Source organism: Megascapheus bottae, chromosome 1 (assembly GCF_031878675.1).
Source record: "Megascapheus bottae isolate mThoBot1 chromosome 1, mThoBot2.hap1, whole genome shotgun sequence".
Lineage (NCBI taxonomy): Eukaryota > Metazoa > Chordata > Mammalia > Rodentia > Geomyidae > Megascapheus > Megascapheus bottae.
The window spans coordinates 103,109,443-103,134,985 of NC_143509.1; the positions used below are offsets into that span (position 1 = coordinate 103,109,443).

General features: G+C 54.4%; 1 protein-coding gene across 1 annotated transcript; it reads left to right on the forward strand.

The window, feature by feature from the left end:
• Window positions 1-1,954: 1,954 nt before the first annotated feature.
• On the forward strand, window positions 1,955-24,863 carry Umodl1 (uromodulin like 1). The gene is made up of 17 exons (XM_090333769.1): window positions 1,955-2,056; window positions 2,874-3,035; window positions 4,367-4,485; window positions 5,155-5,341; window positions 6,514-6,654; window positions 11,147-11,716; window positions 12,796-13,053; window positions 14,624-14,736; window positions 16,466-16,679; window positions 17,540-17,677; window positions 18,681-18,997; window positions 19,304-19,449; window positions 19,730-19,966; window positions 20,139-20,298; window positions 22,065-22,149; window positions 23,382-23,581; window positions 24,336-24,863. Exons 3-16 carry the CDS (start codon window positions 4,417-4,419, stop codon window positions 23,561-23,563), a joined length of 2,817 nt encoding a protein of 938 aa, XP_090189895.1. The 5' UTR covers window positions 1,955-2,056; window positions 2,874-3,035; window positions 4,367-4,416; the 3' UTR covers window positions 23,564-23,581; window positions 24,336-24,863.
• Window positions 24,864-25,543: the final 680 nt, after the last annotated feature.

A 25,543-nucleotide genomic window follows, 5' to 3' on the forward strand; every position in this document is an offset into this window, starting at 1 on the left:
CTTCTGAATACGCACGCCACCTGTTCCTCTCCAGGCAGTACGGTGACCATCTTCACGGAAGACAAGCGATAGGCTGAGGCCAGGCTGACCCTGTGGGGGTGACTGGAATGCAACTGCCTCCAGGGGAGGTGGGCTGTCTGGGGAGGGGGCTGAGTATCCAGAGATGCTGCCCTGTCAAGCCACTGGTCCATCCTCCACGGAGAGGCTAGAGGGGCCCCGAGAGGTCTAGGGTCTCCATAGCCAAGAAGGCACCCAGGGAGCATTTAGCACTAACTTGCAATCAGGCCTGAGCACAAGACCAGGATGTTGAGGCTGAGAGAGAAGGTTCTGTTCCAGGCCTACAGGTTGGTAACTGTTGGCAGTCTTTGGCCTTTCTTGGCTGGTACTCTGCTGTCTGCTTTTATCTTTGCATGGCTCTGTGTGTGTGTGTGTGTGTGTGTGTGTGTGTGTGTGTGTGTGTGTGTGTGTGTGTGTGTGTGTGTGTACAGCCATGTCCAAATTTCCCTTTTGCCCAAGGACAGCCCTCTTACTACCTCAGGGTCACCCCAGGCCTCTTAGGACATCCCCCCTGTGGCACCCTCCATCCCCCTGCTGCCCCCCCATGAGGCAAGCCTGGAGCTCAACCCAAGATAACTGACTTCCTTCCTTCAGCTAATGTGACTGCCATACGCACATGGGAGTTAAGTATTCACACGTTCAGGTTAAGTATTTATCTTCTACTGGGGGGGGCCCCCCCCCATCCCCCAAGCTGTCATTGACTCTTTACTGGCCTGCAGCGGTCTTTAGTATGGACCTGTCAAGGAGACCCCGTGGATTCATCTGCCAGCCTGGGTGTGCAGGGGAGGCTGCAGCCTGTGGGATCTTTTTATGGAGAGTAAACTTGGGAAATTGGGATCAGATCCATGGATCTTTGATGCAAACTCTGTACCTTTTCTTCAGCTTATTGTTTATTTAGTGCTTTGTTCTTTAGCTCCTTTGTTGTTAGAGCCCAGGGCTGTGGGATGAGCCAGGCCTGGGGGTGAGTCCTGGCTCACCCAGTACTGTGTGAGGCTTCTTCTTCCTTCTTCCTCCTCCTCCTTTCTTCCTCCTCCTCCTTTCTTCCTCCTCCTTCTTTCTTCCTCCTCTTTTCTTTCTTTCCTTCTTTCTTTCTTTCTTTCTTTCTTTCTTCCTTTCTTTCTTTCTTTCTTTCCTTCCTTCCTTCCTTCCTTCCTTCCTTCCTTTTTTCCTTCCTTCCTTCCTTCCTTCCTTCCTTCCTTTTTTCCTTCCTTCCTTCCTTCCTTCCTTCCTTCCCCTCTTCCTTCCTTCCTTCCTTCCTTCCTTCCTTCCTTTCCTTCTCCTCCTCCTTCCTCTTCTTCTTCCTCTTCCCCCCTCCCCCCTTTCTCCTCTTCCTCTTCCTCCTTCTTCTTCTGGCTTTAAAAGAAAAGTATTGTCGGGGTTATAGTCACAGGACTGGGATTTTAACTTTTTTTTTTATTGTGAGGGTGATGTACAGATGGGTTAGAGTTGCAGGACTGTGGGATTCTTCGCCTGCAGTTCCATGTTGATGGCTTCAGGCCTTAATTTTACACAAATCAAACAGCATGGCATCACAAGCATGGCATCACAAGCATGTTCTCTGTGCAGGTCTCAGAGACCCACAGTTAGGGCGGCTACGTCAGCTCCAATGTCCCGTCACAAGGCAGAGGACGTCAGCTCCAATGTCCCGTCACAAGGCAGAGGTCTCATTCCTGCTGCCTCTCGGGGGCTCACCTTTCCGGTCTTCCTGCTGGTCTGACCCTGGTGTCTCCCTCCCCTGCCCCCACCTCCCTCCCAGAGAAAGGCCTGTCCTTGCTAAGCTACCAGCTCTGCAGCTACCACGTGACCCAGAGGGTGCGGAAGGTGGAGGCGGTGCAGACGTCCCAGGTGGTCTTCACGTCCTGCGGGGGCTGGATCCCCTGGAGGCGGTGCCCCAAGACTGTGTACCAGACCCAGTACCTGGCCGTGGAGGTCCCCGAGGCCAAGAATGTGACTGACTGCTGCGAGGGCTACGAGCAGCTGGGCCTCTACTGCGTCCTGCGTGAGTCCAGCCCCGAGGGGTTGGGAGAGTCCCTATCCAGGCAGCCCCAATGTGCTAGATCTTTCTAGAACACGGGTGCTCAGCCTCTCCCTGGCAGACTTGCTGTTGGCTCACTCAAGGTTTCCGATTTCCAAGGGTCAGAGTGAAGAACTAGAATCCACTCTCTAACAGCGTGTGGGGTGACTGCCGAGTGGGCCGGGGGCCCGCTTTCTCACTTGACTGCACATGGAGGGTCCGAGGGTGTCTTCAGCCACACAGCCCCTGGGCTCCACCCTGAGGCGGCAGGGAGCGTGGGGTGGGCTTGGGTGATGCTAAAAAGTTCTTCAGTAAGTCTAAGCTGAAGCTAGGCGTGAGGGCCAGCTTCCTTTCCTCCCCACAATGCCATTCACTCAGGGTTCCAGGCGTAGGCTCAGGGCACAGAGCTCAGGCTCAGGCTTCAGGCCCAGGGCTCAGCCCTCGGACTTACTCTCAGGGCTGGGAGCACTCAGGACTCTGGACTGAGGGCCCAGGGCTCAGGCTCCGTAAGTGTTCAACAAACACCACATGTATGTGCGAGTAAGTGAGCTGTCAGGACAGAAGTAGCATGGGCCGTGGAAGAGGGTGGAGGAACCTCGTCCCTGGACCCCGGAGGCAGGGAGGACGAGGAGGTGTCCAGAACCCCCGCTGACAGCACCACGGCAGCAAGGGTGCCAGGCAGCATTAGAAGGAAGGCAAATGACCCTCCCCAGAATGGGAAGGGAGAATCTAGCCGGTGTTTGCCCAGCTCGCGGAGACGCCTTTCAGAATGGCAGCATCATTGGTTGTCTCTTTCCCCCAGCTCTGAATCGGTCCAGGGAGTTTGCATCCAGACCTGGAGCCTGCCCAGCCACGGAGCCAGAGCCGCCCACGTCGCGGTGCAGCTGGGACACTGACTGCCCTGGACTTTGGAAGTGCTGCCCCTGGTCAGGGGGCCACCACTGCACAGCCCCTGTGCCCCGAGGTAGGGGGCACTGAGGAGGATCTCAGGGAGTCCAGGACCTGGGGAGGGAGGCAGTGTCCCCCGTTGCCTGGGGAGCCTGCAGTGGGCATGGCACGGGGTTTGTTCTTCTCGGATCTGGCCCCGGGATCCTCAGGAGACTAAGGCTGGTTTGGGGCCTGTAGTGGCAGATGTGACTCCTGCAGATCTGCAGGTGCTCTAGGAGCTGCAGCTGGGCTCGTCAGAGCACTGTCACCTGTGGGCTGTGTAGTCTGACAGCCTTCTTCAGAGGAAGAGCCCCGGGTGGGTACTAGACACCTGCCATGCATGTCTGCTGGTCTGCGAAGATCTGTCTGGCCAATGCTTTCCCAGAAGCAGGAACAGGGCAGTGTTCAGAACTAGGGAAGTATACAAAGCCAATGTACATATAGTATCCATTCAATATATTGTCATACTCACATGGTGGTACATAGGCATGACGTTATAGACAGTATCAAGTATTTTGATGGAGGGGTGGGTCATGGGGCTTGAATTCTGGCCTGGGAGCTGTCTCTGAGCAACTCAAGGCTACCGGCTTACCCTTGAGCCACAGCCACATTTCCTGTTTTCTAGTGATTAATTGGAGAGAGTCCCTCGGCTCTGTATTGCCGGGCTGGCTTTGAACCTCCAACCTTAGATCTCAGTCTCCTGAGTAGTTAGGATTACAGGCATGAGCCACTGTGCCTAGCTTTCAAGTATTTTTATATTACAATGCCAAGTATTAATTATAGTGTTAAAATAGTACATGTAGCATAATATAAACAATATTCTATTATGTAACATAAAGTATTGCACATTAAACTATTTGGTAGTAATAGTATATATTAATAATGGTATAGTACATAATCGTTTGTTTTGGTGTGTGTATGCACCAGTATGGTGCTTAACTCAAGGCACTGCATTTTTTGGTTGGCTTTTTCTCCCAAGGCTGACATTCTACCACATGTGCCACAGCTCCACTCTACTCCCCTTTGGCTGGCTAATTGGAGATGAGTGAGATGGACTTTTCTGCTTGGGTTAGTTTTGAACACAATCCTCAGATCTCAGCCTCCCAAGTAGCTAAGATTATAGGGAGAGCCACCAGTGCCTGCCTGGCTTACCGTTTCTATGTCACATTATACTCTATGTGGATGGCAGGGTGTGCTTGCCCCTTCAGGGCATCTCTTTAAGGGATGGCCTGCCATAGGCTGGTCTCTGTGGCCTCAGGAAGAAGAAGAGAAAGGAGTTCAGGAGGCTACAGGGCCTGTGTTTCATGGACGTGGCTCTCAGGGGCCCCATTCTGTCCTGATGGCAACTCACCAGCGTCTGCCCTGCAGGTGCTGCGAGGAGCCCGGTGAGCTGGTATAACGTCACAGTGCTGGTGAAAATGGACTTCGAGGACCTGCAGGAAGTGGACCCTGGGCTCCGGAACCACACACGCCTCCTCTACTCCTTAGTGAGATGCAGCATGTGGTGTCTCTCTCTCTCAGGCTGAGGGTGGGGACAGGAAGTGGAGGCATTTCACCAATAGCCCATACGTGATTGGACCTGAGCCATGCCTGATTTACTAATGGCTGCAACATGCAGTTAAGCACACAGGATTGCAGGACACCTTTGATGAGTTCTAGTACACACTTGGTACGGTGTGCCTGGCATGGCATGAGGCAGGTAACTGGATCATCCTGGATGAGCTACTGATTGGACAGGAGGGTGGTCCGGCAGGGCCCCCTCGTACCCCAAATCCCCGAGGTCCTGGATCCCCTGCATCGTGGGTGGGACTGCATCAGGATGGAGTCCAGATCTCTGCCTCTGTCCACTCCCAGAGCAGGAAGCCCAGGCTGGGGGTCCCAGCTGCAACTGTGCTTCCAGACAGGGACTCCGTCCCCTGGGAGCAGAGCCACCCTCAGGCTCTTATGCAGGTTACAGCCATTTTTAACTAGAACATCTTCCAACCCCAGGGTCCCCTCAGTCTTGTGAGTGTGTGTGTGTGTGTGTGTGTGCATGTGCACACCCACCCGCGCACACCCCGGCATGCGGTTTCTTCCTCTGGCCTCACATGCCAGTGCATCCACGGGGGGGGGGGGGTGCCCTTCTGCTGTCTGACGCCCTGACTCTGGCTTCACAGGTCACGAGCGCCTTGCAGCCGCTGAACCCTGCTGTCCACTACTTGAACTCGGCTGGCGGGGACACATTCACCACGGTGTCATGGCTGCTGCTAGGCCTGCCTCGGCTCTTGCCTGTGGCCAATGTTTCTGCCATGCTGGACGACCTGGTGAAGCGGGTGTATGAAGTGATCAACGTTCGGGTGCAGGGTAGGTGGGGCTGCAGCCGTGGTGCTGGGTGGACTCAGCCAGGCCCTGCAGCCTGTGTGCTGGGTGGGGGGTCACTGCTTCCGTGTGCTTACGCTCATTCTAGCCAGTTCCCAGTGCCAATGTGAAGGCTCTTTTGACCTCCAACCATTTTGTAGGCTTCCCTACTGTCTACCTGTCACTCACACAAGTGCCCAGGCCCAGTCCTCTGGGCTCCTGAATTTCTCTCTTGCTTCTTTCCACCCTTGCAAACACATCCTTGTACCCACAGAGCTGGTCCTGCAGGATTGTGCACAGTTGAACTCGAGCTTGCTAAGGTGTACAGATGTGGTCTGGTTTCTGGGAGAAAGAAGTAGGTTTGGTATTTTGAGTCTGTGTCAGGACTTGGCAGGCTTTAGTTTTGAAAAGGGCATCATAGTCCATATGTGCCCTGCTGGGCTGCATGGTCATTGCCTCAGCTGCTCTGCTCGGCTCTGCTGCTGTAGCATGCAGCAGCCACGAGAGCACGAGAACAGATGACTGAGATCAACGGAGCCAGAGGTGGCTCCGCTTGCTGTCAGGGCAGCTGCTGCTGCAGGAGCTCAGGAAATGCTCCTGGGAGTGCGGAGACTTTCCTACCCAAGTGTGAAGCACCAACAAGCTCCTCTTGTCTGTCTACAATGTGCCAGCGGGGCACACTGGGGGGCACTGAGCAGGTTTGCTAATCCAGGCTGCAGACCTGACTGGGTGGTTTGAGGCGGTCTAAGGGACTGATTAGAAGCTGTCACTGCAGGGGTAATTCTACTATTGGATGTGTCACCAACTCTTCCCCCTAGGATGTAAGAAAGCTGCAGGATGATAAGCTGTGATTGCCAATTCTGGCTAAGAGAAAAGGGATGGTACCGGGGGATGACACATAGCCTTGCCCTGCTTCATTTGGGGCACAGAGAAGCCTTGTCCAAGGCCAGTTCTAGAAGATGGTCTCTGTGGGACTGGAAGACAGTGGGTGGGCACTGCTCTGGCTCCTTCCTTAGTTCTGGAAACCATCTGCTCACTTGACTTACCATCAAGCCCATCACTTCACGGGAACCCAGGCTCAGCCCAGCCCCCGGGGCGTGCAGGCCCCTCCCTGAACTTTGACTGCCAGGAGTGCGCTCAGCCCCATTGTTGACGGATTCATACTGTTCTCTCCCCAGATGTGAATGAATGTTTGTACAATGAACTGCACACCTGCTCTGAACCAGAGCTGTGTCAAAACACGGAGGGCTCCCACCTGTGTGTCTATACCCAGGCGTCAACAACCTCACCTCCCCCGAGGCAGAACCCCACGGACAAAGGTAATGTGGGGCTCCCCAGATGCTCCAGATGATGGGGGGACTTTTCAAGGCTGCATAGCCTGTGGATGACACATTCTTTTCCCCACTGTGACTATCACAGAGCGTGTCTGAGAGACAGTGAACAACGCAGATACTACCGCTCTCTTCAGTGGCCAAAGCAAGGATTCCTCAATAGTCTCAATGTCAAATGTCAAGCGCCTCATCACTGACTTCATGTTTAACGTATTTGTTGTTGGTGCTTTGGCAGCACTGGGGTTTGAACTCGAGGCCTCATGATGATTAGGCAGGCACTCTACTATTTGAAACACATCTCCAGCCCTCTTCTCAATTTTTATTTTTCAGATAGAGTCTCTTACTTTTTGACCAGGGCCATCCTCAGATCTGAATCCTCCAACCTATACCCCCTGCATTCTGAGGACTCCCACCAACCTACACCCCCGAGCCTGGCTTGTTGGCTAAGATGGGATATCATGATCTTTTTTTCCCTAGTCTAGACTCATCATGGTTCTTCCCATCTTTGCTTCTTGAGTCGCTGGGATTACAGGTGTGAGCCACCACCATTAGGCTCTGAAGTTCTTTGGAATTTAAATTTAAACTAGCATCACCAGTTACTTACGACAACTCTGGGAGTATTTTCTTTGTGTTCTGGGTATTTCCTCTCTCTTTTGCCCCTTGTGACTTGCTGGGCGCCTCGTCCCCTGGCTGGGGTGAGCTGCCGGTGGTCTGGAGTTCCTGTAGTGGGGGTCATTTCTGGAGTGGAGAGCCTTTCTTTTGCTGTGCCTGGTGAAGTGGGTGGAGACTTGTGCAGGAAGTTTTCAGATGCGTAAGAACATGGACAGGAAGGGAACACACTGTGTGCCCGTAGGGCCCTCCGGGCGGGAGTCACCAGCTGCCCCTTGATGGATTTGGCGCTTGGCTTCTCCCTAAGGCCTTGGGAATTCAGCTCCAGGGCTCTGAGCCCTATCCTGGCCAGGGTCGAGGTTTTCTATGTCCCGTAGCAGCTGATTGACCCCAATTCTTCTTGATCTGAGCAGGTGGGAAGGATGATGATACAGGAGGATGTTGGGGGCCTGGGAGCAGGTCCGGGTGGTGGGCAGATGCATGAACACAGCTCATCCTAGATCTACACAGGCAGCCATGAGGCAAGGGTACAGCCTGTCAGGGGGGTGGAAGACAAGGCAGCCGCGAGGTTGGGACCAGACTCACAGAGCTGATGTTTTTCCCTGACGACCTGCAAGCAATGAGCACCTCCCCCGCCCCCACGGTTGCTGTTTTATGTGTGAACAGGAATGACGGAGCCGTGTATCCTCAGCAGTATTTCAGCCTGGATGGTAGATACAGCTTCCTACATTAGCTGCTGAGCTGTCCCTGTTGTCACTGCAGAGCTGATTTCTCATGGAAGTTCCCCCGGCTCTCTCTCCCTTAGTCCAGGCTGCATTTTGCCTGATTCAAGGCCAGCTGTAGATGTAATTTGGATGGTGGTTTTTTTTTCCCTCTGGCCATTATGCCTGTCACATGAGGCTTCTGGAGAAGCATCCAGGTCCTCCTAAGGACAATGCTTAGGGGCTAAATCACAACCATATTCTACAGCAATGATGTAATGCCCTCAGCGAGTTTCTCCATTCGGCTGTATAGGTGGCTTCCAACATCCTGCTAGGAAATCCAAGTGTTTTTGCTTTTTGCCATGTTTCTGGAGATGCACACAAGGGCTGTGGACAGACGGTTAACACAGGCGCGGAGACCACTTAGCCCGGCCACGTTTCTAATAGCCTGGCCCACCGTGTCGTTTCAGATCTGAAATACAAAGCAGCTTCCAATTGCATTATTGCTAAGGGAACCAGCATGTGTTTTAAATTTAGAAATGAATATAAATGAGCAATCTGTTGGCCGGCTTAGAGATATAAGTCCTTGGAAAATACAGCACAAATTTCAGATATTTTTCTTGTGAAATTTAGACAGCCAATTAATGACACAGGGTGGCTAGATTCTTGCACAATTCTAAAACCATAAGAAATACTGTGTGATTCACTCTTACTATTCCAGGAATGTGGCCAGCTTTTAGAAAGCCCGACCACTCCCACATGGTCCCTATTTTCAGCTGGAACTGACCAGATTTTCTGTTCATGAGGGGAGGTTTCTTGGGCTGGTGGCCTGGTAGGGCTGGGGTGCCAGCTGTAGAGGGCTAACATGAAGTAGCAGCTGAGTTCCCTCACAGTGCTCTCTGCTCCTATCAGAATTTCATTTGAAAACACTCAGAATCTTGGCTCTCATCAGCCTTGACATTTCTACCGCGGCAAGGTTTAGGTATTGGGTTATCAGGTGTGAGGAGAAAAGGGGGCGTCACCAGTGCCCTTTCTTGCCAGCTAGAGGTGGGTAAGGGCCGCTGGGAAGGGCACAGGCATGGAGGAGCCCAGGGGCTGTTCTGAGATGGCATCCATGTTGCCAGCTCTAGGATGAAGCACACCCAGAGGCTGCACCCCCATGCCCACATGGCAGCTCTCCTGTGCTGTCATCGTCACCCAGTTCATGCCAAAGGCAAGAACTGAGTATGATCACAAAGCCACACTTCAGGAAAGACGGTGGAAGGCTCCAGAATAACGGAGGGAGGTACCTGGCTGACGAAGGACTTCAAGTTCCAGGGTCTGGTCCCGGAAGTCAGGGCGAGGGATGGGAGGAAGATTCCAGGTTTGAAAATGTTTCCATGTGTGTCCTACAGAAGTTAGGTTGGCCTCGGGGAGTTTGAAGCTGGCCAGTTTTACAGCAATACAAAGAATTCTCAGGGCACATTGCACTGTCCAGCCATGGGAGCTTCCTGGAAAGCCAGTTAAAGAGAGGTTTGAAGGCACTCAGATCCTGCGGCTGCAGAAACAAAATGTCACAATCCACGTGGCTTAAGCAACAGAAATGTGTTCTTTCAGGATTTTAGAGGCCAGGAGTCCATAACAGGCACCACGTCCATCTTCTGGCAGCTGACGTCTTGTGGCTGCTTCCCTCGTCTTCAAGGCCAGCATCTGCAGTTCTTTTTCTGCTCCATCTTCACATGGTCTTCTCCTTTGTGTGTGTCACATCTCTGTGTGTCTGTGTGTCTGTCAGCAGTATTGGAGTTTAAACTCGGTGTCTTAATGTTTAATAGGCAGGCACTCTACCGCTAGCCATGCCTCTATTTATCTCGTTCTTTGCCCTGGCCTTCTCTGAGCTAGGGTCTCGCTTCCTGTTTGGGAGTGTACTTGGATCGTGATCTGCCTATTTTATGCTGTTGAAGCGGGGATGACAGCCGTCAGCATTAGGCCCAGCTTCTGAACATGTTGAGATGCGATCCTATAGACTTTTCTGTTACTGAGATGACAGGTGCATACTCCCATGCCCAGCTGTGGGTGGAGCCGAGGTTCTGTGTGTTTGCCTAGGTTTGCCCCAAACCATGACCTTCCTGCTCCCAGCCTCCTCAGTAGCTGAGACTCGAGGTGCGACCACTGTGCCAACTTCTTCCTCTCCTCCTTGCAAGGACACTCACGATGGCACTAGGGCCAGCTGGATAATCCAGGGCAGCCTTCTCATCTCAAGAGCCTGAACATAGCCACAACTATAGACTTTTTTCAAAATAAGAGCCCTGGAGATTTGGACCGCTGTCTTTTTTATTTTTATATGCCATGCTGAGGCTTGAACTCAGGGCCTAGGCACTGTCCCTGAGCTATTTTGCTCAAGGGTAGTACTCCACCACTGAGCCACAGCGCCACTGCCTGCTTTTTAAAGTCGTTTTTTTGGAGATAAGAATCGGATGGACATTTTCTACCCAGGCTGGCTTCAGTCCAGTCTTAGATCTCAACCTCCCCAGCAGGTAGGATTACAGATGTGAGCCACCAGGTACCTGGATATTCCCCCAAGGCTTTTGATTGGTAGATTGGGACCACTGAGTCCTGAGTTGAGGAGCAAGAAAAAAGCTACCTGTAGACTAATTGCTGTGATTGATTAGCCATGTCTGCCTGGACACAGGGCATGGGCAGAGGAGGAGCTCAGGCACCCGTTTGCCCTCCTAGCTGAGGCCTGTAGTGGGGAGAAGCAAGGGGACCTAGTTCTGGGGAGGATAATTATTCATTAAGTGTGCAGCCAGCTACGCTGTTTCCTGGTACCCATACGACATGTCTCACTCTGCTTTCTTATCCACCTGGCATCCAGCAAGCCAAAGAGAGCAATTAGCCCTGGTTCCTGGTCCCCACTGAGAACAGGTGGAGAACGGACTCATCTCTCAAAGCCCCCGTGCATTATTTGAGGCCTTAATTGCTAAACACTTCTGAGCTCTCGTCTGCAGCACCAGGGGGCACTTGGGGTGCCTGTGTCCCCTTGACTTCCAGGAGCCTGCAGACACCTTTGAGTCCCCTGGGTTCCATTTGTGTTGGTCCCTGGGATGCAGGGGGTCCCTGTGTACGCCTGTGTAAGGAGTCTGCTGGGCTTTGCTTGGACATGTCTGGCATCTAAGCATGGGTGTATTTTGTAGGTGACGTGGGTGACGAGGTGAACTCCACAGGAAGTGGGCTGTCCACCGTGACAGGGGTCACTGTCCCAGCTCCAGACAACGGAACAACAGTGCTCAGCCCAGAGATCAGCGCCTGGCCCCCACAGGGCACCCCAGCAACGGGCCAGGCCGAGACCCGTGGGCCCCCATCCAGGAGAGGTGCTGGTGACCTGGAAGGCCATGACAGAAACAGCACAGGACTGGGCATGGAGGAGGAGGTACCCAGCCTGGATCCAAGTTTGGAGCCAGGCAATGGGAGCACCAGAGGGCTGGTGGGCACCGCTGACCCCACGTTTTCAGCACCACCCCACGTCTCTACCCACCGGGCCACACCTGGGACCCCCACTGCTCCTGGACAGTTCCTGGGAAGCACTACCACGGAGCCACCCACCTGGCCTGCTACCGAGGCCACATCAGGCCGTGCTGTGTGGCATGCCAGCCTCCCTCCTCCAGAGACTGTCCTGAACTCCACAAGCCTGCAGACCATGGCACCTGGGGCTCCCCACCGCCCGCCGGCTCCCGCCCCTGTGCCCCCTCGGGCCCCTGCCTGTGGTGAGTCATCTGGGAATGGGGTCCCAGAGCCGCTGTGAGCCTGGGGGTCCAGCTCAGGTGATGCCGTCAGAGCCTGCTGGCTGTCAGCATGGAGGGCTTGGTAGCAGCTGTGGAGCTGTGTGGGCCATGGTGACGCTGTCTGGTCTACTTATGGCCCTCTCCTCCCCTCTTCCTGAGGACTCCGGTGTGGAGCAGCTGTAGCACCAGCCAGATGGGGAAGGAGGAGCCTTTGGGGCTTATGTGTGCCCCTGGGCATTAGGGCAACCTTATGGAGACTGGGGACCTCAGTAGTCCTGGCAGTTCAGTGTCAACCTCCCAGATTTGCACACTAGTGCTCTTGTGCCATGAGCCATTCTTCACTACAAGCTGCTCCATACCCCAATTCTCTGCCCTCCATCTGTCTGCCCGCCTTGGCCATGCTGCTCCCCAGAGACTCATACCGAGCATAGAGGCCTAGCCACCCCTCCATGGGGCGCCCTAGGAGATGAGAGCCTACTCTCTGGGGAGTTGTCTGGGACTGTGGCACTCACCCGGGATCCTCACTGTACCTCCCTTGCAGCCTGGCTGCACTGGGTTTCAGCTAGATGAAACCCATGCCACCCAGCAGTCCAGAACCCAGCTGTCTAGCCATAGAGTCCAGGGCTGTCCCCCAAGGAGCTGGAACCTCCACATCAGAGTAGCTCTCGGCCACCCTGGTGGCTCCCTGAGATGCCCCTGGAGCCCGGGCGCCCAGCTTTGCTGAGGGACTTCCTGGAGTATGCAGAGGAGGTGTCCTTGGGAACAGGCTGGGACTAAGGGTGAGTTTCTATCACCATCAGAAACTAAGCACAGTTGGAAGGTGTTTCTTGTTACCCAAGTGTCAGAATTCCTGGGGTGCTGTCCCAGAAAGCCAGATTGGGGGCCACTGTCACAGAGTCACCGTGGCAATGAAGAGATACAATGGCCTCCTCTGGGTGATGTCTCCATAGCCTCTCCTGCCCCACGGGGGGTATTTGATTTAGGGAAGTGGCAGGGTTCTATTCTTTTCCTCAGGGCAGCTGTCCTGATGTTAACTTCAGCCTTTCTGCTCCACTTCTCAGGTCCCGGCCCCATCCAAAGGGTCATGATTTCCAACGTGACCAGCGCCGGCTTCCAGCTGCAGTGGGCAGCAGATCTCTCCCTGCTCCCCACCTTCCATCTCACCCTGGTCTCTGCTCAGGGTCCCACTGTGAGCATGGACACGCAGAGTACCAGTGTGGCACTGTCGGGGCTGGAGCCTGGGACCCTGTACCTGGTCCAGATCATAGCCAGAGCCTGTGGGACAGAAGGTGCCAGGACAGACCTGAAAGTCAGGACAGGTGAGTGTCCCGGAATACACTTTGTCTTGTTCTTCAAGGGAGAAAGAAAGAGAAGGAGTAGGGCTCGGGGCAGGGCTCCTATGGCTAACTGGCTTTCCACTTCCCTTTCTTTATGGAAACTCCGGCACCCAGCCAGCAGGACATGTGGTTCAGGGCACAGAGTAGGACTGACCCTGAGCAGGGCGCAAGCACCACGTACCAGTACGGACATGAAAACCACTTCTCCTCTTTGCACCCGTGTCTCTGTCACCTGTGCAGCAGTGTTATAGCCAGTCCTCATTTCTTAGGGACGGGCCCAAAGTAGAGGACACGGGGCGTGGCTCTGTGGCTCAAGTGGTAGAGTGGTAGCCTTGAGCTACAGGGATAGCATCCAGGTTCTGAGTCCAAGGCCCACAACTGAGAAACAAAAACAAAAACAAAGTAGAGGACACAATGCTTGCAGGATGCTTATGCTAACCTACTGGCTTACATAGTGTACTTCAGAGGACTAGTTAGCGTGGACCTGGGGAACTGGAGAACAAGACTGCGTGCACATCACAACCACCTGGAGAGGAGGGGTGGCAGTGTGGTGGATGGTCTGGCAGGGTGGCTTCCCCATCTCGGCCAAAGCTGGGCTCCCCGGCATATGAAGCACTGCACGGGGCACTGGCCCTGTGCCTGAGCTGGGGCCACAGTTGCTCTCACTTGTCCACCCATTCTGCCTCTGGAGGCTTCTCTGCCACCCTGCCAGCTCTCAGATGCAGGGAGAACAGTGACCCCTTGGACCTGGGCTTTGAGGGGTCTGCAGAACCCAGTGGCGGGGGCTATGGGGTTTGAGACTCAGTGAGACACTCTGGAGAGATGAATTCCAAATCCCCAGGAGGCAACCATTGTCTTTCTTCTTTATTGGTCAGAAGCTCCTGGCACAAGGCAGGACACACACACACACACACACACACACACACACACACACACACACACACACACACACACACGGGGAAGGACTGAATGAGGATGGGGCTGGTTGCAGTTGGGCGATTCTTGGGCTGTGCTTTCTTCCTAGTAACCCTGCAGAAGACAAGGTGCAGAGGAAATGGCCAATGCCAAGCCAATCTGCCTTGGACATGAAGAGGCAGGACTGTGGGGGCAGAGCAGTTGACTAAACAAACCCATGTGTCCTGCCCTGGCATGGGCTCAAAGCAGAGGTCCAGCAACGCCCTGGGACCTGGTGTGTCGGTGCAGTTGGCTGTCCTGTGGCCCTCAGCTAATTACTTCATATGTAACCCTTCTCTTTCAAAGCCTCTCTAGCTTGCTAGTCTCTTGAACACCTGGGCACAGGGACTGCCCTTGGAGGGAAGGCTGAAAAACTATGCAGGGCTGAGTCGGTTTTGGAGGCTCCAGAAGTTTCTCCTGCTGCATCAGTCCTGTCCTGTGTCCTCTGGAGCCTGGTGGGCTGTGTCTGTGGACAGCCGTCCTTGTTACTTCTTTCGAGCATGCTCTATTTCCAGCCTGGAAGCATGGTCGGTCCTCAGATGGAAAGGGCAGTCTGTGTGGGTGGGGCCTGACGCATGGCGTGCTTTCCTCTCTGCAGCGGCCCGGAAACTGCGTGGCCAAGTCAGAATAGCAAACGTCAGGTTCTCTGAGGCCTTCCACAACGCCAGCAGCCAGCAGTACCAGGGCTTCCTACAGCGCTTCCTCAGCGTGGTGAGTGGGGCATCGTCCTCAGCTGCTGTGTGGGGGGAAGGATGGAAGGAAGCTGGAATTCTCCAGGCAGCCAACCAAGTATGAGACTTGCAGGTCCTTATGGCCACCCTGTGGAGCCTGAGACCTGTGAGGCCAGGGCCAGCCGGGCAGGAGTGCTCTGAACCTGTAGACCAGGGCCGCCCGAGATGGGAGACACAACTTTCCTCGTATGCCAATGTGTCACAGAGAACAGAAAGAGCCAGCCACTGTGAGACTGCTCTCTGGAACACACAAAACACTTAGGAAGCTAACCATGAAAAGGACAGTCTAGTCAATAAGTAGGCCATTGAGCTAAACAAACAGCACTAAAAAAGCATACAAATCCTCAGCTACAAAAGAAGTATGTATCAAAACCACATTGAAATTCCATCTCAGCACAATCAGAATGGGTGTCGTTAAGACCAACAACAGGGCCGGGAGTGTACCCAGGAAGCTCAGATCTGAGAATTGTGGTTCAAGGCCAGGCACTAAAAAGTCTGTGAGATTCTTAACTCCAGTGAATCACCAGAAAAGCAGAAGGGGTGTTGTGGCTCAAGGGTAGGGCAGTAGTCTTCCTGAAGAGCTCAGGGACAGCACCCAGGCTCAGAGTTCAAGACCCACAGCCGGCAAAAAAGAGAAAGAAAGAAAAAGAAATGAAAAAGAAAACCAACAACAGATGCCAGCAGGGGCGTAGAGGGGAGACCCCCACCCCCCAGCACACAGTGTTGGTGGGAATGTAACTTGGTGTTGCTATGACTGTGGAAGTCAGGGTGGAGGCTCATCAAGAAAGTGAAAGCAGGGACTCTGCAGCGCTTCTTCCAGGCCCAGACCCAGAGGAATGCATGCCAGCACGCAGCCAGGACGCGGCGTGCTTCTGGGTGTAGCAGCAGTCTTCACAACAGCGAGACACGGAAGCAGCCTCCGTGCCCATCTGCCTACCAGCAGATAAAGAAACAGTGCCATATGCACACGGCGCCATTTTATTCCATCACAGGGAGTGAAACCTGCTCACAGGGAGATCACCTGTCTGTGGGCCCTTTGAGCCTGATGGGCTGGAATGGAGCCTTGTAACACACGACCTGTCCAGAGGGATAGGGAGAAAGCAAGCCTTTACAGAGGCTGGTGCTGCCTGGGAGAATGGAAACACCGGAGGGAGAGGCTCACGGAGGAAGCGGCTGGGGGACAGGCACAGAGGGAGACTGGAAGGGAGATGCTCTGCTCTATGGGAGCAAAGGATGGCTCTAGAAACCACGAAGGGGAGGGTGGTCTTGTTCCCCATGGCAGCCATCCAGCCCCTCCCCAGCTCAGGCCTGAGAGAGGCAGGCTCCCATTCCATCGTGAGCCCCTTTGTTGTGGGCCTGGTGAGAGGGGGTCCCTTCGTGCTGCTTCTGAGCCCCACTCAGCCCACAGACAGCTCTGCAGCTGTCTGCTGGGGCCACCGACAGGGGATTCAGGGAGAGAGGTTGGGGGCAGGGGACATGGGGACAGGGGATGGGGACAAGGGTTTGGGAGGGCAGTGGGTCAGAGAACAGGGGACAGTGGACAGGGACAGGCCCCTCCTTGGCAGGGTATGGGGACAGTGGTTGGAGGACGGGGGACAGGGGACAGGGCCAGGCCCCTCCCCGGCATCACAGACACTGCCAGGCAGCTGTGGGACACTTCTGGGCTTGGCAGACAGGAGTCAGGTTCCCTGGGGCTCCATTCCTCGTAGGTGCGGGAACCCTTGCCAGCCATGCTGCGCCAGCACCTGGACTCTGGCGGGATCAGACTGAATGTCACCAGCGTCACCAACGGCAGCGTGGTAGTGGACTTCACCCTGCTCATAACCGCAGATGTGGGTATCCAGGAGGTGTCCACCGCCTTCCTCACTGCCCTCCACAGCGCGTCTCCGCTGGAGGTGGTGCCAGGCGACACCTTCATACAGGGTATGTGCAGGCCGGGCCTGAGGGTGACCTCCCCAGTCCACGCCAGAGCCCGTGAGGACCCCGCCGCCCCCATGCTTCTGGAAGGTGCCCCTTCATAGGGGCTGTCCCCAGGATCCTGCCTTGAGGAGGGGCACGGATGGAGCCCTCTGCCCTGTCTTTGGCTACTGGGTTGCTGTTAGGGTTTGGGGCCGAAGGCCCTGTCCCAGTCACTGCTGCACCCTGGCAGCTGATCTGGGTAGACACTGCCTCCATGGCAGTCCTGACAAGAACTCGGAAAGAAAGACCAGGAGGAAAGGGCAGTTTAGCTTCATTCCATGCCTTAAAAGAAAAGGTAAATGGCAAATGGAGACCTCAAAATTAGGGATTAATTTTTCTTCTTTTGGGGAGATGAGAAAGATTTTCCAAGGAAAGTCACGACTTTCAGAGGAAATGGCTGAAATACATAAACTACATAAACGGAAGTCTTTTGTGTCAAGCAAACCTAAAGTACTATTACAAGGTGAGAAAAAAAGAAAAAATATTTTTTCACTAATTTGCCACAGAATTACTACCCTAACTAAATACGTAGAGAGTCCCCACAAAAAGATGACAAGGACCAAGAACCAGAAAGGCTGCTGGGGTGTGGAGGAGGGAGGGATAGAATTTTCTCACTTTCCCTGGAAAATGGCTTAGCAATAAATGTCAACATTTTCCAAAGGATCTGGCCATGGTGAGTTTGAGAAAGTGGGACCTGTTTGGACCACAGTTCATACAAAGATATTTTGCTTTCAGTGCCATGTTAAAAGCCAGGCATTGGAAATAATATGGCCAAGTGGTGGGCTTCTGTCAGTAGTGGACCACCAAGTGTGTTCTCCACACAGATTACGACGAGTGTGCGAGCAGCGAGGATGACTGCGTGCCAGGGACGGCCTGCCGAAACACCCTTGGCTCCTTCACTTGCAGCTGTGAGCCGGGAGCCTCTAACTTCCACGTGGAATATTCTGGAAGATCCTGTGAAGGTAACAGTCACATAATCCTTGTAACATTGTCCCTAGACTCTCATCCCCAAAGTGCTTTTGTCCAAGTGAAATCAGCAAATCTTTGTCCTGAATAAGTTTCCTCTGTGTGTGTGTTTATGTGCACACACACGTGTACACACACACGTGTACACACATAATTGCATGAGTATGTTATGCGTACATGTATGCAAGTGATGTTTTCACCTGTGTGCACGTGTAGGGTGCTGTGAGCCTCTGGCCTATCTGTTCACAGTCCTCTCCCATCTCCCACACGCATCAGAGTGAGAGACAGTGCATTATCCACGTAGACACTGTGCTGTGGGAAGCAGGAGGCCCAGGGGCCAAGCTGTTTCCCTGTGAGCATGCTTTCGGAAGGCTTCCTGGGCTAGGTGTTTGCTGACTGGTCGTCGGGGTTGGGATGATGGCGCCTGGCAGGGTATTTGGGGTCAGGGCTAGAATGAAGATGAGCTCCTGCAGGTGGGTTGGGTCCACGCCTGCAGTCTGCCTGGGATTAGGGCGAGATGATGCATAGTCTATGAGACACAAGAAGGAGTGGGAGAGGCGAAGGAAGATGAGCTCCAGGTTAGAAGGGTAAGGGTTAGCCACTGAGCTGGGCCTGCGGGCTGGATCAGTGTGACTGGAGGGGCAGTTGGAGGACAGTGGTTGAGAGTACAGCTCCTGTGGAAGCCCCTGGATTTGTGGAAGCTGAGATGGAGCCAGCTTTGGGGCAGGCAGGAAGCTAGGGCAGGAGCAGACCCCAGGAGTTCCGAGAGGCCTTCTCAGGGCCCCACCTTACACATGAGCCCTGTGGAGAGGTGACTGGCACACCCCCATCTGGAGGAGACCCGCGGCAGCCAGGTACATGTGTAATTGAGCTCAAGCAAGCAGCCCGACGTGTGGCTGCCACCTCACACTGACCATCTCCAGCTCAGGCATCTCCAGCTGGCCCACTGAGCCCCTAAACAGAGCCCCACCCCATGCCTTTGTCTCTTCACACCTGCAGGTGCCTCTCCTGGCAATGCAACCCAGGTTCTGGGTCCGGAGCAGCCCACCCCAACAGGCACCAGGGCTGTGCCTGTGCCAGGGCCCAGCTCTGCACCCCAGGACCTGCTCCCACGGCTGACCCTGCCGGAAGCGGTGGATGTGCGCTGCGAGGTCGAGAAGGTGGTCATTGCCATCCAGAAGCGCTTCCTGCAGCAGGAGTCCATCCCCGAACCCTCCCTGTACCTGGGGCAGCCCTCCTGCAATGCCAGCCACAGCAACAGCACCCATGTGTTCCTGGCGGCCGGCTGGGGCGAGTGCGGAACTCTGGTGCAGAGCGTAAGAGCGGGCTGGGACCTGTGTGTGTGTGTGTGTGTGTGTGTGTGTGTGTGTGTGTGTGTGTGTGTGTGTGTGTGTGTGTGTGTGTGTGTGCGCGCGCATGCTTAGCAGTTTCCACCTCCTTCTGGAGCACAGGCCTCAGGCTAGCAGTGGAAGCCAAGTCCTGCGCTGTCTGTGTCCACAGACGTTAGGGACAGACTTGACTCCAAGCCTTGGGGCAGCTCCCAGCACCGACAGTGCAGCCCATAGCTGGGCCTGAGGGCCTCCCAGACCCAGGACATGCACTCATGTCCCCTTTGTGCTCAGAACATGACCAGCACCGTGGTGAGGACAACGCTGAGGAATGACCTGTCCCCAGAGGGCGTCATCCGTCACCCGAGGATCCTCAGTCCCATCCACTGTGCCTTCCCAAACGACCTGCTGGCATCACTGGGCTACGCTCCACAGTGGGGGTGAGTGGGTGGGCAGCCCTGGCCCCTCCCCCCACCCTCCCCACCGGGGTCCTTTAGGAATTCACCTGCTTGAGACCCCTCTTTGAGCCTGACTATACAAATATGGACACTGGCTAGGACTGGATGGGTGGCTGCCAGCTTCCCTGAGCTTTGATCAGTCCAAGGTCAGGTGGGTCGAAGCCCCTAGCTGGTCAGCATACACCTTGGGAGGAGTGGCTGCGGGGGAGAAGTGGGAAGGCGGGGTGCAGAAACGAGGCTTGACCGTGGCTCCCTCCTGCAGGGTGTACACCATCGTGGAAGACCTGCACGGCGCCGGGAATTTCATCACTGAAATGCACGTGCTCGTTGGAGATTCTCCCATACCTCAGAACCACAGCGTGTCTGCCAGTGAGGACGTCAGGATCGAAGTGGGGCTGTACAGGCAGAAGAACAACCTGAGGGTGGTCCTGACGGAGTGCTGGGCGACCCCCTCGAGCGACGCCAGGGACCCGGTCACCTTTGGTTTCATCAACAACAGGTAGGGGTCAGAGGGGCGCTCATGCTCGCTGGAATGCAGGCAGATGCTGCTCTGGACCTGGGCCCGGGGCTTGTGCAGCAGGCCTCTGGCTCCCTGTGGAGGCCTCGGCGCGGTGTCTGAACCCCATCTTGAGGGGCCAGCTTGTGCTCAGCATCTTGGCTTCCCCTTTCAGTTGCCCCATTCCCAACACCTACACCACCGTGATCCAGAATGGAGACTCCAGCAAGGCCCAGTTCAAGCTGAGAATCTTCTCCTTCATCAACAACTCCATTGTCTACCTGCACTGCAAGCTTCGCATCTGCCTGGAGAGCCGAGAAGCCACGTGCAAGATAGTGAGTGTGCGGTCAAGATAGTGAGTGTGCAGTCGAGAGTGTGAATGTCTAGTGCAAGATGGGGAGTGTCCAGTGCAACCCGAGTCCAGTGCATACTCCTTCTCAGAGGCAAAGCTGCTCGGCGGATGGGAGCCCTAGAGGCCGAAATAATGTATCACCAATGCTAAGCTTCTATCCGTGGCGAAGTCCTGCCTTTTGTTGGTGCTTGAACGTAGAGCCTGGTACTTTAGCTTGGTGCTCTTTCTTTTTTTCCTCCAGGCTAACAGCACTCTACCTCTTTAGCTGTAGCTCTACCTTCCAGGCACAGGCTGGCTCTGATCCTTGATCCTCAGATCTCCACCCCCTGAGTAGCTAGGATTATAGATGTGAGCGACTGTGCCCTGACTCTAAGTTCCCCTGAGGCTGTCCCCTTGACTCTGTCCTATCACCTCCCCGAGGCTCGTGGTGGAGTTTTCATGAGTAAACATGTTACCTTAGCTCATACAGTTGTTGTTGATATTGGTGGACCATTACCCAACCCCCTGTATTCAGTGTGCACGTGGGGTCAGGAACCATTTCATATGCTCATTTCTCCACATCTCCAGCTGAAAATTCTCTCTTTAATGCTAGGTTTTGAGGCTATTCTTGGTACCACAGACATGAATGGGGAGTGACAGAGCCTCTCAGTGCTCCCGGAGGACAGCAGAGCCCCGCTGTCCCTTCATTCACCGTCCGCCTGTGTCAGTGCCACCCGAGGCAGGGCTTGCCCGGTGCCCCACTGGCTCTTCATTCAGCATCCCTGTCCATTCCTTTGGAGAATGTGCCCTCTCCTGTGCCCATACAAGATGTGACACAGGCTAGTGAGTCTGAATGACAGCAGGGCATGACTGAAAGGCACAACCGATTTGATTGGTCTCCTCTTTCTCAAAATGATAGGTGTTTCTGAGGGCAAGGTGATGCCCACCCCGCCCAGAAGGGCACCCCGGGAAGCCACAGGGTCCCCAGGTTTAGAGAGAAGGCCAGCAGCCTGGCACTCCACTCCGGTGGGAGCCGCCAGCTCTCTGGCTCTGCGAGGCTCTGTTCTGGCTCTGTGAATGCTGGAGGCCTCCCCAGACTCCGCTGAGAATAACCTTGCACTTCCAGAGCTGCCGGAGCAGTGGTGGCTCTGGCCACGGCTGGCTCCACACCCCAGGGCCAGGGAGTCTGGAAATCCAAGTCTTCCCCAGCCTCTGGCGGCCTCCTCCTCGGGCTTACAGATGTTTTCCTGGTCTTCATGCCATGTCCTGCCTATGCCTGCTGCCTCTGTGGCCACATTCTGCCTTTTCCTAAGGACCTGGCCACCACGGATTAGAGCCCGTGTGAGCTCATCTTTCCCAATGAGGTCGTGGTCCTGGGCATGAGGTGTGGGAGGGTAACATCCTTTTGGAAGACACGAGGTTACCTGTGGACAGGTACACAGAGCACTGTGCCAGGAAGCTGCTTTTGTCAGACATTCAGAGGAGCAGGTGACTGTAGTAGCCTTTGGGCCAGACTTGGGCCCAGAGTGGGTAAAGTGCCAGCCCTCTATTTTGCAGTTCTTTGTGTGCAGCTCCCTTTGCCTGTCCCCTCGATGTGTCGCACATGGACAGAGCCCACGGCCCAGGCTCTGTACCGTGTGCCTGTCTAGACTCAGATACCCAGTGACCTCCCAGAGGATGGAGTTTGTCTCACACGCTAGCCATCACCCCTGGTAGTGAAGTTAACCCCAGCAGCACCCTTGGGACTAATTTCTCTCCTGGAACACACAGAGCTGCAGCAATTTCCGGTTGGCCAGCAGCAGTGAAGCCTCTATGTTCCACCAGATGTCCTGGGGGCCCCTCCTTCGGTCTGAAGGTGAGTCTGGGATGGGTCTAGCTAGCAGAGCAAAGTAGAGATCCCGGCAGAGATGCCAGCAGCATTTGGGCTCCCCACAGCTGGGACCCCGCAGTGGTTATGTGGCCAAAAGCCTGGCCTGAGAGGCCAGGCACGAGACTGATTAACCAATACTTTGGGCCTCACCCTAAGAAGCCAGGCAGTTTTCTGACCCTGGGGAAGCAGATAGAGTGAAGAGGAGAGGAAGGAGCTCATGCCACAACAGACAGCATCAGGTTCATGTGTGTACATGTGTGTGCATGCCTGCGTGTGCTCACAAGTATAGCTGTTGTATTTAGAATATGCCTAACGCTCCAGCATTTCTGTTCTCAAAACAAAACTTCCAACAGCCAGTGACAGTCCATCACATTCAAAATCGATGTGCTAGGAAAACACATTCGTTTTTTTTTTTTTTAATTTGTGGATTTCAAGTCTTGTATTTGATAAATATTATTAACCTTCCAAAGAAATGGATAGCATTTTTTTTGTCTGCTAATCCTGGGGCCTGAATTTAGGGCCTGGGCACTGTCCTTGGACACTTTTTGCTCAAGGCTAATGCTCTGCCACTTGAGCCACAGTGCCATTTCCAGCTGAGTATGTGGTACGGAGAAATCAAACCCAGGGCTTCATGCATGCTAGGTGAGCACTCTTCCACTAGGCTATGCTCCCGGCATTTCTGCATTTTTTAATAGTCAGACTATGAAAAACAAGTAAAGATTTTGTAACTGTAGGCATGTTCCTATATGTAAAATAAAAGCTAGATAAGAATAGGAGTCTTAGTTCGTTCAGTTAGTCTTAGGTAAAATAATAAAATTCAAGCTTCAATTTTCTGCAGGTTTTAGGAATAAGACATTTTTCTTCTTCTTCTTCCTCCTCCTCTTCCTCCTCCTCCTCCTCCTCCTCCTCTTCCTCCTCCTCCTTCTTCTTCTTTGTCCTCTCCTAAATAACAAAGCAAACATTTTATTAATATGCCGTGGCAGAGGTACATCCCAGCGGGCTGGGGGGCTGAGTCCGCCTGGCTCACCCACATAGCAGGGTCCACTTCTTGGAGCTTCAGATCCATCAATTCTAGAACATTCCATCCGGATTCAGAGAGTTACTACAGAGGGTGCTGTGTGGCTCCTGTCCCATTCGGAGTGCACTGCTTACCTGCCACCAGCTGCCCACCGTACTGGGCTCAGGGGGTCTCGCCTCTGCGCCTCTCTCCTCCACAGGCTCATCTCCCAGTGTGAAGCCAGGCCCAAGGGCTGGCCTCATTGTCCTCGTCGTGGTGGCCGCCCTCCTGGTTCTGGGGGTGGCAGCCACCTTCCTGATCATTCGCTACCAGAGAATGACCGGCAACTACAACGTCAAAGTCCAGTCGGGCAACTTCGGCTACCAAGTGTTCTATGACTAGTTGTCCCGCTGGCTGGAGGTGGGTAGGGGTGGCCCAGCCATGCCGCCATCAAAGGGTGGCAGCTCTGTGCCTTCACAGTCCTGTCCCCTCACTGACACACACACAAGTGTGAGCAAGCATGCATGGCTGGAGTGCATGTGCATGACTCCCAGAGCAGTGGTGGTTTCTGTGGCTCTCCAGGGCCCCTGGCTGGGCAGCCTTGGTCCCCTCACTAATGGAGAAAGCCTGGAAGGTCCGTGCAATGGCGTGGCTCATCTGAGGGCCAAGGGAGCCGCTTCCCTACGCTCCTTCCACGCTGTCTGACGTAGCTCAAATGCCAAAGCATTCCAGCATGGCTCTGTGCCTGCCTCAAAGCCTGGCCCCTGCTGGTGACTGTCCTGGATGATCTGGGTGTCACCCACCCTGCCCTGGAGGCAGTGACAAGGACAGACTCATGTGAAGTCCCCTCCTGAGCTGTGGGCGGGAGCCAGGGGGCTGGAGGTGCTTTACCATTGCCGTGTGCCGTCCATGTGTGTTTCGTGTGCTCGTCTTCCGGTGTGTGACATCACCTCTGTCCAGTCGGAAGACTTGGTGTGTTGGGAATGTTGTGTGCAGTTGTGTTGTCCTGGTAGGAACAATGATAAGTGTCCGCACGTGCCCAGGGCATTGGCATCTTTCAGACTCTTTGTCTCCGGGCTGGGTGAGGGCGGGGCGTGGAGCCCCCCTCACATGAAGAATGTGGGGCTTCTGCTGCCCCGGGCACAGCCTGACCCCACGCCCCTCCCCCTCACAGGTCACAGCAAGCCAAGCTCGGCTTGCAGCGGATCCACTTGACTCCACAGTACACGGCGCCCTGTGCCAGCATGGGGAAATCGCTGGACAAGGCGGCAGCCTCTGTCTCCTCCAAGAGGCCACCATCCTGCAGGTCCAGGCCCGCAGGCCGGCGGCATGCCGCAGGAGAGGCGGGTAGCGGCTCTCTCACCCGAATCACCCGCAGGACCCGCCCTCCTGACCTTTGCCATCCAGGCTGCCCACTGGCTGCAGAGCCCGTCTTCTGCCAGTCCCAGACCACATCTCCAAAGATGCCACACCACTCTGGAGCCCCTTCTTATCACCCACTGCTCGCCTGTCATCCTAGCTCCCAGGAGGCTGATCCGTGAGGACCATGGTCACAGGCAGGCAAGGCCTCAAGACGCGCACTTCCAACCCGCTATCAAATAGCCAGAAGTGGAAGTGCGGCTCAAGTGGCAGAGCACCCACCTTAAGAAAAAGCTAGGGGACAGTATCCAAGCCCTGAGTTCAAGCCTCCGCACTGGCAGACACACACACACACACACACACACACACACACACACACACACACGCATGCGCACACGCACACACACATGCACACACATGCACACACACAAACGCACACACGCACACACGCGCACACGCACACACACAGAGCTAAAGATGTACTTGGTACAACCTGACTTTTTTTTACTGACTCAAACACAACTCTATCAATATAGGAAATCTTCCTAAGTGAAAACACATGCGCGCATCACCCTTCTGTTCCCAAACACATTCATGGCCACATAATCTCCCTTCAAGGAAGGGGTGATTTGCCCATGGCACCCAGAGAAACCACACAGGTGGTGGAGGAGTTATATACTTAATGTCATAACATGAGTTAATGAGAAATGCAAATACTTTGCTCTATAATTTCCTCTGCTATTCCACACCAACAGACACTGTGTTTTACTTCATTTGATGCGAATTAGAATCGACTAGAGAGCTAACACCTAAAAGTATATTTTCCCTGGATGAGTTTAGAATTACAACAGGGTCTTAGTTTTTAATTCATGAGATTATTTTTTTGTTGTTGAAAGTAATTGCCTATCATTCCTATAAAATCTTGAGGAAAAGGAGTCCTTTAGTTTATGGGATGTTCTCAGAGAAAACGAGAAGTAGCATGTGGGGATAGCTGGCTTTGAGCAATAAATAGTGTCTGGTACA

Bases quoted from the DNA above. Each gene is read 5' to 3' on its own strand.
- Umodl1 (XM_090333769.1), top strand. From the start codon at position 4,417: ATGGACTTCGAGGACCTGCAGGAAGTGGACCCTGGGCTCCGGAACCAC. The intron at 6,655-11,146 runs GTAATGTGGGGC...TGTATTTTGTAG, and splicing joins GCAGAACCCCACGGACAAAG to GTGACGTGGGTGACGAGGTG. The intron at 16,680-17,539 runs GTATGTGCAGGC...TTCTCCACACAG, and splicing joins AGGCGACACCTTCATACAGG to ATTACGACGAGTGTGCGAGC.